The 11626-nt window shown below is 41.9% G+C and overlaps 1 protein-coding gene across 2 annotated transcripts in view; it reads left to right on the top strand.

Moving 5' to 3' along the window:
- Positions 1–752: 752 nt before the first annotated feature.
- Positions 753–11626, top strand: part of NFRKB (nuclear factor related to kappaB binding protein) — a 16513-nt gene continuing 5639 nt past the window's right edge. The window contains exons 1-18 of one of the 2 annotated variants that reach the window (XM_009890798.1): positions 753–890; positions 1506–1707; positions 1829–1956; positions 2923–3097; positions 3295–3396; positions 3943–4016; positions 4414–4498; positions 5010–5190; positions 5390–5498; positions 5976–6102; positions 7011–7076; positions 8050–8129; positions 8213–8256; positions 8645–8705; positions 9517–9691; positions 10237–10343; positions 10810–10933; positions 11360–11439. In XM_009890798.1, the coding sequence (XP_009889100.1) occupies positions 753–890; positions 1506–1707; positions 1829–1956; positions 2923–3097; positions 3295–3396; positions 3943–4016; positions 4414–4498; positions 5010–5190; positions 5390–5498; positions 5976–6102; positions 7011–7076; positions 8050–8129; positions 8213–8256; positions 8645–8705; positions 9517–9691; positions 10237–10343; positions 10810–10933; positions 11360–11439 (2058 nt within the window). Of the gene's footprint in view, positions 891–1505; positions 1708–1828; positions 1957–2922; positions 3158–3294; positions 3397–3942; positions 4017–4413; positions 4499–5009; positions 5191–5389; positions 5499–5975; positions 6103–7010; positions 7077–8049; positions 8130–8212; positions 8257–8644; positions 8706–9516; positions 9692–10236; positions 10344–10809; positions 10934–11359; positions 11440–11626 lie in introns of both variants that reach the window. The other variant, XM_009890797.1, reaches the window with a different exon arrangement.

Below are 11626 nucleotides of genomic sequence, written 5' to 3'. Positions count from 1 at the left end.
GGGGGTCGGGCTGCCTTCGCCTCCGTCAGCGGGGAGACGCCGGTGTCACGCCCAGAGCCAGCGTAGCGGGTATGAAACGCGTTTTTTCTTCTCTTCTGTGTTTTCTTATTGTCTGACGCTGTCTTCAAAAGGTTTATTTGGTTCTTTGTTGGCATATTCCGCGGGGTTCGTGCGTTTTCCTCTCAGCCTGCGGCTCTTGGCACTTGTGCTTGGGGGGAGCGGGGCTCTTGGCCCAGTCATAGCTGCAGATTCAACCTGAGAGAAACCCTGCCTGAGACCCGCCATTCGTTCTGGCGCGTTAAAAAACACTTTCAGGATTTAGACACGGTTTTTCCTGGTATTTATCTCCATTGACAGCAGCTCCTGTAGGTGGGAAGCCAAGTGAGGTGGGTCACCTGTACTTCACAGTCTGCCTTAGGGGCATGGTACGCGCTGTCTGGCAAAACATTCCTCTGTGGCAATCAAAGAGTAAATTAACACTGTAATATTTTACATATTTCGTGGCCCGATTCTGTGGCTTGCATTTAAACAACGGCTTCATCAAATCATAGAATGTTTTGGGTTGGAAGGGACCTTTAAAGGTCACCTAGTCCAACCCCCGTGCAATGAGCAGAGATATCTTCCACTACATCACGTTGCTCAGAGCCCCGTCAGCTTCTCAGGCATTCCTCGGCTGGGTACGTACCTGGGTTTGGGATTTTCGGTTGTTGAGGGCTTTGCTGCCGTCCTTCAGGACCGGGAGAGGGTGAAGAATGGACTCTCTGGATCACATGCTGACGGACCCCCTGGAGCTGGGACCCTGCGGGGAAGGAAATGGCACACATGGCATCATGGAGGACTGCATGCTGGGTACCACCAGGGTTAGTCTGCCTGAGGACCTGCTGGAGGACGTGAGTAGTGCTGAGATGCTTTACCTTTTCAGAACCGTGATAAACAGTGTGTTTAATTCCCTTTGTGGGGCTTACAGAGAAAACTGAAAAGAGGGGAAATGCTTCTGACTGTCCTGGAAAAGGTGTTGAACAGGACTTTGATTAACGTCAAGAGAATGTCTTTTAAAACAATTCCGTTATGTTCTTTTTTTTTAGGTAATGATCTCTCATATTTTAAAATTGCCTTTAGGAAACTTTTGTTTGTTCAAATTTTGAATTTATTTTCATGTTGCTAGTAGTATTGTTAATTTCCTTACCTTTCCTCTTTCTTGTTGTTAGTAGTATTGTTAATTTCCTCACCTTTCCTCTTTCACGTTGTTGTTAGTATTGTTAATTTCCTCACCTTTCCTCTTTCACGTTGTTGTTAGTATTGTTAATTTCCTCACCTTTCCTCTTTCATGCTGCTAGTAGTATCGTTAATTTCCTCACCTTTCCTCTTTCCACTCTATTGTTTTCTGCATTTGGTGTGAGACAGTCTCCTCTCTTGTGTTATTTAACTGCAGAAAGCCTTAAGGACTAGAAGATTGTTAAGGACGTGGATGCGTTTTCTTCACTGTCATTTTTTGCTTTCTTTAGCCTGAGATCTTCTTTGAAGTTGTCAGCTTGTCTACGTGGCAGGAGGTGCTGACAGATGCGCAGCAAGACCACCTAAAAAAATTCCTGCCTCACTTTCCTGAAAACAACCGAGAGCATCAGAACAAACTCATCTCTGCATTGTTCAGTGGTGAAAACTTCCGTTTTGGAAATCCACTGCATATCGCCCAGAAACTCTTCCGGGGTCAGTCAGCGTAATAAGTTTTGGTGTAATTTTGGGGTTAAGTTCTCAGTTACATCAACAGTTCATCAACTTTCATCAACAGTTGATGAAAAGTCACGTGTTTTTTACCTCTCTCTTACAGATGGACACTTTAATCCTGAAGTTGTGAAATACCGGCAGCTCTGTTTTAAGTCGCAGTACAAACGCTACCTGAGCTCTCAGCAGCAGTACTTCTACCGACTGCTCAAGCAGATCCTCGCTTCCCGCAATGTGAGTGTCTTCAGGGTGTGGTCATCGTTTTCTTGTGTTCTGTAAGGAATGGGTTGTCTTTACAGCAAAGGGTCTTGGTATTTGTGCATTCGCAGTTCTTGGAGGTCTTTCCTTTAATGAACGCTGTGTTTCTGGTTTTCCAGTGTCCCTTATAATATGAGAACACTACATACATTGTTACGTTTGCAAATTCCAGGTTTTGAAATTCTCATAGCTCTCACTTGTGTATAGTGTCTTTTTTCCATGCCCACCTTGCCCCTTACTTCCTGCACTTTCCCCTTTACACCTTACTGTCCTATTAACAAGTCATTCTGCCTTCGTTTTCTTCCATTTCTGTCATTGTGAAACAAGTAAGGTTGCTAAGTATGTACCTGTATGAATTTCCCGGCTTCACTGAGGACTGGTATAGAATAGACACAAAACTCTGATTCTGATGCCTGTAAATCCCTGATGAAGTCTTCGTCTATGGATGCTGTCATCAGCTAATTGCTGCCAACTGAAATGTCTTCATTGTAGACACTTGCTCGCTTATTTCTAGACTTTGAAACATATGGGATGTATGGATGAAGATAAATGTCTGTCTTTATAAAACCACTCACGGTGATGTGGGAAAAAGAATATGGAAGTGTCCAGGAAGTTATTTCCTCTATAGCCTCTCAGATCAATGGTTAGGTTCAACAGTCCACATAAAATGACAGTGAGGTATTCTACGTGGAGATGAAGGTGCAGAAATTTCCTGTTAGATCCGTCCTTGCTTTCCCCCTGCTTTAAATGGTGGTCTAAAACGCTGGTTTTAAAATTGCATATGTGGCAGATACTGATACCTTGTAAGGGTTACTTTGTAAAGAACTGAGGTGCTTACCACACCAGCCCCAAACATTACACTTGCTGAAAGTATGTGAGATGAGCTTATCTATTCAGAGGTGTAGCTGAGATAGCTAATGTCACACGTATCTCATCTTCCAGCACTTGCTGGATTTAGCTCGGAAAGGAGGCCCTGATATGACCCTCAGGAGAAAGCACTTGTCACCGACGTATGATGCAGAAGAACGAGACCGACGGACACATCGGCGCTACTTGAAGATTCTGAGGGAAGTGAAAGAGGAGTGTGGAGATACCACCTTGTCTTCTGACGAAGAAGGTAATGCCCTGGACCGAACTAAAGACTCGAGATGTGAATGGAGAAAGACAAATTTTGAATGTGAGGACAGTGTCTTTGATAGAGGAACGGAAACTGTACTCTAGTTTTATTGGCTCTGCTCTAACCGACCTGGGGGAATAGAATTATGTAGATTGGTGCTTGGGTCTTGCAGAAATAAATTTATTTATTTATTTTAGATCTAAGCTCATGGCCTCCCAGTTCTCCAGCACGTTGTCCAAGTCCACCAGTTCCCCTGAGAGTGATCCCAACATTGTCAACCTTGGACATGAAAACAGCAGGTGAGAACCAAACCAGGGGTTGGTATGGATTCAGGGATGAGAATTACTTTGAGACCCTGCAAGGAATCAGTTTGAAAATCTGTTGTTTGATGGGAGATCTTGTAATGCTTCATTTTTGCAGTCTCCAAACCAGTTGATCTTTTCCCAATTTATTTTTTTTTTTTGGAAGGCCAGTATTTTAACACAAAGTGTCTACTGTGTGTGTAAAGCTGCTGATTTCTCTGTTATATTTTGGTGTATGTGCCTGGGGAATCCCTCTTAAGATTACTGTAATCAAGTCTGCAAACCCTTCATGCAGCACAGCTGGTTCTCACTTCTTTTTGCTTCCATACTTGCGTCAGCAATGAAATCTGATGACCCAAGGAAGACAGTATCGGAAATAAACTGGTTGATTAAAAGGATAAAATTCAAATAAGGAAAATTTAGTTACTGAAATTTGGAGGTTGTTGATCGAGGGAATGGATAGCAAACGGCATTCTAAGAAGTCTGTAAAATAATGATAATGGAAAAGCGTGCAAATAATCTCGGAATGGTTTTTCATTGCAGACAAGATAGAACTTGGGGAAAGTGATTTGAAGATGATGTTGAAGAAGCACCATGAGAAACGAAAACGTCAACCTGTAAGATGTCAAGAAGTCTTTGGGGGTGGGACTGGTCTTTTACCTGTTAGCTATGAAGTTCAGGGTATTTCTGGGTGACAAAATGATGGCGCTTTTTTGTGTGTGTGCAACCGCCCTTCAACCCTTTATCATAACTTGTATTTAATTGTCAGCGAATATATGCAACTCCGGTTTATGCTTGCCCGTTTAGAGGGATTTTGTAATTTCAGTGATGTGTTTTGGAGAGACAAAATTTTGGATTTCGGGGTTAGAAGACTTCCCTACTTTTGTTGGAGTAAATAACTTTTTAAGCTGCTCCTGGATAAGTTTTGGGCATTTCAGTACTTGCTTACCCTTGTTGCTCTCTTTATTCTTTGTCCTTCCCCAATTTTAATTTCTATCCCATTGCTCTGTGTAGGACCACCCTGATCTAGTCACGACAGATCTGACTCTTGAGGACATCATGACTCGAGTAAATGCCGGCAGGAAAGGTTCCTTAGCAGGTCAGTGGCTTGGACTTGTGCATGGCATGAGTATAGGGTGTCCTGTGTGTGTGAAAAGCGAAGGGTGAAGGTGGTCACAATAGGTTGTTGTATCCTTTTGCTCTTCACAGAGCTGGCTAACCACTCTGCGGTTGTGAGTTGTTTTATTCAGTTCCTCACAGACAACTCCAGTTTCCACTGAAGGTGCTTCCAACTAATTGATGAAAGTTAATTTGTATCTCTGCTCTAAGCAGTTACCTTTGCCTTTCTAATTTCACATACCTTGGCTTTAAAAACTAGGGGTTTTCTGTTAAAACAGGGTACTTTAAGGGGGGGGAAATAAAGATTCATGGAAAGAACTGAGAGGATGGAATGAACTGGTGGTGAATGAGTGCACTCTACCTACATTTCTGAATAGATGTTTAAATGATTCTTTAAATAGATGTTTAAATGATTTAAATTGATTTATGATTCTTAATGGCATATGATAAATTTTTCTTATTCTTTTTCTTACCTTTTATCATATCTAAAGCTTTATTTGACCTTGCAACCCTCAAGAAAAAGGTGAAGGAAAAAGAAGATAAGAAGAAAAAAAAGCTGAAGATTATTAAATCCGAGGTGGAAGATTTGGCTGACTCCCTTAGCAATGCAGATGGAATCCCATCAATGTCTCAGGATCCTTCCCCCATCCCTCTGTCATCTGTCAAAGAGGAGTAAGTGCCTCAAAGGGCCCTGAACGCTTTGCACGGGTGGAGAGAGCAGCAGATTTGCAGCTCAGATTCTTCTGGGACTTGTGCACGTTTTGGCTTTGTGCAGCTTGGGATGTGCGAAATGTGTGGTGTTCATCTTGGTATATGAAGGTGAATATTTACTCTGGGAACTTATTCTGCTTGTGTTCTCTTTCATTTGAAGACCTCTTGAAGACATGAAGCCATGCCTTGGAATAAATGAAATATCTTCCAGTTTCTTTTTCCTTCTTTTGGAGATCCTGTTCCTGGAAGGACCTGCTACTCTCTCTGTGGTAAGGAGCCACCCACTTATCTTGGAATCTTTGCAGAAAGCAAAACTAGGTGATAGAGGGGTTTATAGCTGTGTAATAGTGATTTTCCCCCAGAATTGTGCTGCTGTAAATTAATATGTAATCTACGTCTTAATGTAAAGAAGTGAAACGCTTTGGGAGTGCATACCACGTTCTGTTTTGAACACGTTTCATAAATTTAGTCAGCTGAATCTGTAAGTCTTTCCATACCCGTTCTTTAGATCATAGTTAGATATATTCTATACATTAAGGGCAGAGATGGTGGGGAAGCTTTTTCCCCTTTTTGCTCTCTGTTGTCTGAAATACCATGGTGTGGTTACTTGAAAAAGTCAAGTGATTTTTTTATATATGTAAAAATCTTTTTGTCCCCTGGGTATGTTTAGCTGTTTTGTTTTCTGTTAAAACAGTCACGGTTTAAAGTGCGAGATCTTTAATAGAATATTGCTTTTTCCTCTTCAGCTTGAAGATAAAATTCTAGATTGGCAATCTTCTCCTGCCAGTGCACTAAATAACTGGTTCTCCTTTGCTTCTAACTGGTCTGAACTGGTTTTACCCGCCTTGCAGTACTTGACAGGTGACAGCAGAGGTAAGAATGGCTGTGAAAAACACTAGTGATGCTGGTACCTCAGTTCTACTCAGTGCTGGTTTATATTGTAGCTCAAATCAACTTTTAATTCATCACTACAATAAATCATTGTATTGTTGACAGCATTTCTATGATAGGCTTTATGGCTTACATTTCTTGATTGTGGTAGGCTTGTTTTGCATGTGGATAGTAGATAAGACCCAGCTTGATTCCCGAGTATGTGAAAACGTGTGTGAAATTGCCTCTAGACAGGCAGTTTCTCCTGTTCAGACCGTGTGCTTCAGGCGGGATATTTGAAGCAGGAAAAAATTATTCTCTTCCTGGTGTGAAGATGTTGTGGTTGTCTTCAGAGATAATAAAAAATAAACAAGATGATGCCCTGAGCAATCTGCTGGAAACATTGAAGTTGGCCCAGCTTTGACCTGGGGCTTGGACCAGCTAAGCTTCAGGCATTCCTTTCAAACTAAATTAGTCCGTGGTTCTCATTTGCTTAGTGGGAATTTTTAAAGGGAGACACAGCGTAAATTGTAGTAGCCTTTGCAGCATGGATACATAGTGTTCTCCCTAATGCTGGTGAGTACTGTAAATCCTGAGTTTGCTTCCCATGAGCCCAGCAATAGTCACCGTACAGTAAGAGTTCCTGGTGCCTCGCGGCATGAACAGGATCTCATCTGACAGCCTGTAGATGAAAGACACGTTATCGAGTTCTGTTCTTTTCTTGTGCTGGCACTGTTACTCTGAGATGCTTACCTTCCCTTCGGGCAAGTATAAATTTAGAGATGCGCTTACATAATCACTTAAAATGATCTGTCGTTACGAGTCTAATTCAACAGCTTGCATTACAACAGTAGGAATTTGGTGGTTGGACGATTGTATGATGTCTCTGATGTGCACGTTTTTCATTGTAGATGTTCCTTCCAGCTTCTCACCTTTTGTTGAATTCAAGGAAAAAACTCAGCAGTGGAAATTGCTTGGTGAGTATCTCGTGCTCTTCTATGATTTCTACTACAGTAAAGGGTGGTTGTTTTCTCCAGGACTTTACTTTTCTGCTTGCTGCAGCCCAGAGAGAAAGATGAGCAGAGCTGTTAATTCACTGGTTAGGCCTTTTCTTTTAGCTGAGCAAAGATGTGGTTTACATTTTAGGTTTTCACAAGACGTTAGTATCAGCAGTAGACAGAGAATAACTGAGCAAAGGCTTTATTTCTTTATGTTGCTGACCTAACGATGTTTATGTCACCCTTCAAATCTGTCTGAACACCTTCATATGTTCCCTTCTGATTATTCAGAGTAATTATTAGTTATTACAATTGTAAATGAATTAAGCTTCTCTGTGGAGCAAAGTAATACTGTTCTCATTTTTAAAAGTGTGATCAAAGAGCAAATTAATAATAAATGTGCCGAGGCTCATAATGAGTGAAGAACAGATTTCTTATGTTTATGTTCATTCCGTCAGCTCCGGGGCAGAATTTTCTGTTCTTAACTATAGTGATTCTAGTGATCATATTTGCAGGCTTATACTGGCAGAGGTTTGGAGGCAGGAGGCTATTCCTCTGCTCCCTTTCACAGTCTTTGGTGGAGGTTTTGTAGGCACATGTTTCTGCTCATGGACTCAGTGACTGGGATTACTTTGGAGAGTAGGAGCCACCTGCAAATATCAGGTGGCTGTGCCTCAAACAGTATCTTGCTTGCTCTGCCAGGAGTTGAATCACCATCCTTTGTACCAATCACCATCCTTTGTATGGGAGAATAACTAGGTTTTACCGCTTTGCTAAGTCTGGATGTGTTCAAGTATTGAAATTGCAGCATCTGTGAAGTATAGAAAATGCCGTGTGACTGGTGACACATAGAGGTGGGAAGGGAGTAGGAGATGATTGGGAAGTACAAGCAGCTAGCTTCATAACAAATCAAGGACTTCTCTTTCTTATTTTTCCTGATTACTTGGACTAGGTTCTTGCCAAGATCATGAGAAGGAATTGGCAGCGCTGTTTCAGCTCTGGTTGGAGACCAAAGACCAGACTTTTTTCAAAGTGAGTCAGAAAAAATCACCTTCTAGCAGCACAAAACCTGACTGAGTTGTATCCAACATTGACATTTCTCTGTTTTTCGACAGGAAAATGAAGACAGCTCAGATGCCACACCACCAATTCCCAGAGTGTAAGTATGTAATACTGCTTGAAAGCTTCTGTAGTGTGTGCTAACACTGTGAAGTTTGGTCGTTGTGCCTCTGTATCAGAATGGCTGGTTGCTTAAAACAAAAAGATTTTACATCATGGGGCAGGAGGGAACTTGATAGTCTAATTTTACACAAAGTCAGTTCATTTTTCCCCAAGTTGTGTCCTGATAACTAGGTTGTTTACAGTCCTGGCTTACGTTCAGGTAGTGCGTAGAGCATAATTTAAGATCTCTACAGGCCTTATTTATATTATCATAAATTTGTTCAGAAGCATTTGCAGAAAGGGTGAGGTGACAAGTCCTTTGGGGTGTTCTTGGGGATTGTTGTGGGCTCGTTGTTGCTCAGAACCAATGGTGACCTTTGTTTCAGAAGGACTGACTATGTAGTCCGACCTAGCACTGGAGAGGAGAAACGTGTGTTTCAGGAGCAGGTAAGAAGAGAATCATCTTAATTTTAAATGTGCGTGTTGAAACAGTTGGCCACTAAAGAGAATTTGTATGGGGTGACAGTTTTATACTCTACATGAACTTTGTTAATGTAGAGAATTAGTGTGGGTTTTTTGCCTTGAAGTAGGTATCTTGACCTTCCATAAAACGTGCTAACAATATAGCCTAGCTGCTTACTTCAAAAGTGCCTGTATTTCCAATGGGTATTGGGCAAAATTAATTGAAATTGGTAGTGCCAATGGATGACTTCTCTCTATTTTTTGGGCATGTATGAGAACAAGCAGAAGACAAGTGGCATCAAGTGCACCCAAACAGTTAGTTTTCTTGTCTGTAGTAGATGCAAGCGTGTATTACAGGGTAAACGCAATGACGATTCTTCTCCCTGTGTACATGTGCTGTGTGCGTGGCAGGATATCCAGGTTACATTTTGGAAATCTCTCTTTCTCCAGATTAGAGGAGGAAGAAAGGGCTTCTTGTTGCTGGGGGAAGGGGTGTTTGCTGGGCAGAAGGTGTATCTCTGGCGCCTCTCTAGTCTGTGCAGCTGCTTAGCAATGACTCTAATGTATTGCACCTGCACGCTTTGGGTAGGTGGTGCTTTGTATTCTGCTTGAAGTACTTTGTGCTTGTCTTGATCCAAAATAAGTTTATACAGCAGTATTTGAGCCTTTAATTTAAAAAAACCCATTTCTCTAGAGAACGATAGTAACTTCTATTATAATATAAACATAACAAAAGCTTTAAGACTTTGCTGCATATGTGTCCGTCTAAATTCAGTCCTCTTGTTTCCAAATACAGGAACGTTACCGTTACAGCCAGCCACACAAAGCTTTCACTTTCCGTATGCATGGCTTTGAGTCAGTTGTTGGTCCCGTGAAGGGGGTGTTTGACAAGGAAACCTCGTTAAACAAAGCCCGAGAGCATTCTCTCCTACGCTCAGACAGACCAGCTTATGTCACCATCTTGTCCCTCGGTAAGGTGATGGCCAAAACTATTTTTTTAAACAAGCAAAGGGCTGTCCTGACCCCCCAAACAATGACTTTAGGAATCTACCTTATAATGGGAAAAGGTGCGCAGGCCGAGATGACATAAGCGAAGAAGAAATAAATGCTATGAAATAAAGGTGATGAAATGCTGGGACGGCATCTTCTGAGCAAAAATGGGAAATAGAGAGGAGAGAGTCCATGGGGCTGGCTAAAGCTAAGGCTCAGATAACTGGAAAACAAAAGAGTGGTGGTTTCAGCAAACTGTTGTGATGTTGGGGCATTGCAAAGTCATTCCGGGGTTTAGTGCTGTTCCCCAGGTCCATCACTCCTAGCACAAAGCCAGCACAGTTTAAAGTGATCCTTTATAATCTCTGCTCATATCCATGGGGGATCATGGGGGCTAGATTTTAGGCAGCAAGTAGACGCTGTCAGAGCAGGGGTAAGAGAGGCATACAGAAACATATCTTCTAAGATACTTGAATACAGCTACCTAGTTATGGCTGGAAGTTTAAGCTCTGATTTTGTATTTCAGTTCGTGATGCTGCCGCTCGCCTTCCTAATGGAGAAGGAACTCGTGCTGAAATCTGTGAGCTGCTTAAAGATTCCCAGTTCCTAGCTCCTGATGTCACAAGCGCTCAAGTAAGTTGGATGTCATGTCTAGCCTCAGACAGATTCTCCTAAAAATACACTGTGCGGGCTCGGGCAGTATTCAGTGGCTGAGGCCAAATAATTTTTTATGCTGCTTTGACTAGGAAATGAGAGCTATGTTCTACTCTGGCGAGCTGCTGCAAATCTGCACCGAACTCTGGATAATGAAAAACCAGCTAGAAAAGCCACAGAATTAACACTGTGTCATATAGCTGCTGACATTTTAGATTGAGAAACAGTCAGTTTTCAGAGCTCTCAGCTTTGGTGGCAGCTCCATTTAATCCAAGGTGGCAAACAGCATCCTGTGCTACAACATCTGCTCTCAGTTAGTTCTTACTCAGAAGGATTGCTAGCAGCTTACTCAGGTTTTATGCCAAATAGGATTACTTTTGTGTTCATGACCTTTGGCTAGCCCAGCCAGGGATATCTTGTAATACTGTGAATTCTGAACTTCCAGGTTAATACTGTTGTTAGTGGTGCTCTGGATCGATTACATTATGAGAAAGATCCCTGTGTGAAATATGACATTGGACGCAAGCTGTGGATCTACCTGCACCGGGACAGGAGTGAGGAAGAGTTTGGTAAGACTGGCTTAGTGATATCTTAACAATTGAAAACATGTATAAATCTCTTGAGCTTCTTCAGTCCAGCTGGATAATGAACATTAATTTAGCAGTGTAGCTTTTTTCTCTAGTCATTTTGCTAATGTTAGCCCCTCAACACTTAAATTCAGTCTTGCAGAGCAGAGTGTCAGTTTCAAGTATTTGTTAGAAAAATAGCATCCTGTGTGCAAGAACTGCAGGCATATGTATATTCAGCACTTCTTATGTGTCTTATTTTCAGCCTTTTTGGCTGATTTTACATGGTATTTTTTCTTTGTACTGTTGCATGTCAATAACGTGTGCTTGATTTCTCATCTGAAGATGAACTTAGAGTTCTGAATTGGCCTCTTCCTTAACTCCGTTTGCTCATGTTCAGGAACTCTGACCAATAATTTGTATTTGCAGAACGGATCCACCAGGCTCAAGCTGCTGCAGCAAAGGCCAAGAAAGCTCTTCAGCAGAAGCCAAAGCCTCCAGCTAAAGTGGTAAATTTCTTTGCATGTGTTTGCACAGATGCCTTTGGGATTGGGAAGGAGATATGGGCTTATCTTTATCTATAAATTCTGCATCCATAGTGGCTGATGAAAATTACCTCGTATTTGAGTTACCAGTTGATTATGTTTATGAATGTTGGTGTTAGTCTAGCACCAGTGCATAAAATGAAGAGGGAAA

Source organism: Charadrius vociferus, unplaced genomic scaffold (genome assembly GCF_000708025.1).
Source record: "Charadrius vociferus isolate BGI_N301 unplaced genomic scaffold, ASM70802v2 scaffold858, whole genome shotgun sequence".
NCBI lineage: Eukaryota > Metazoa > Chordata > Aves > Charadriiformes > Charadriidae > Charadrius > Charadrius vociferus.
Note: the sequence above shows the minus strand (reverse complement) of the source record. Positions and strands in the feature narration are given on the sequence as shown.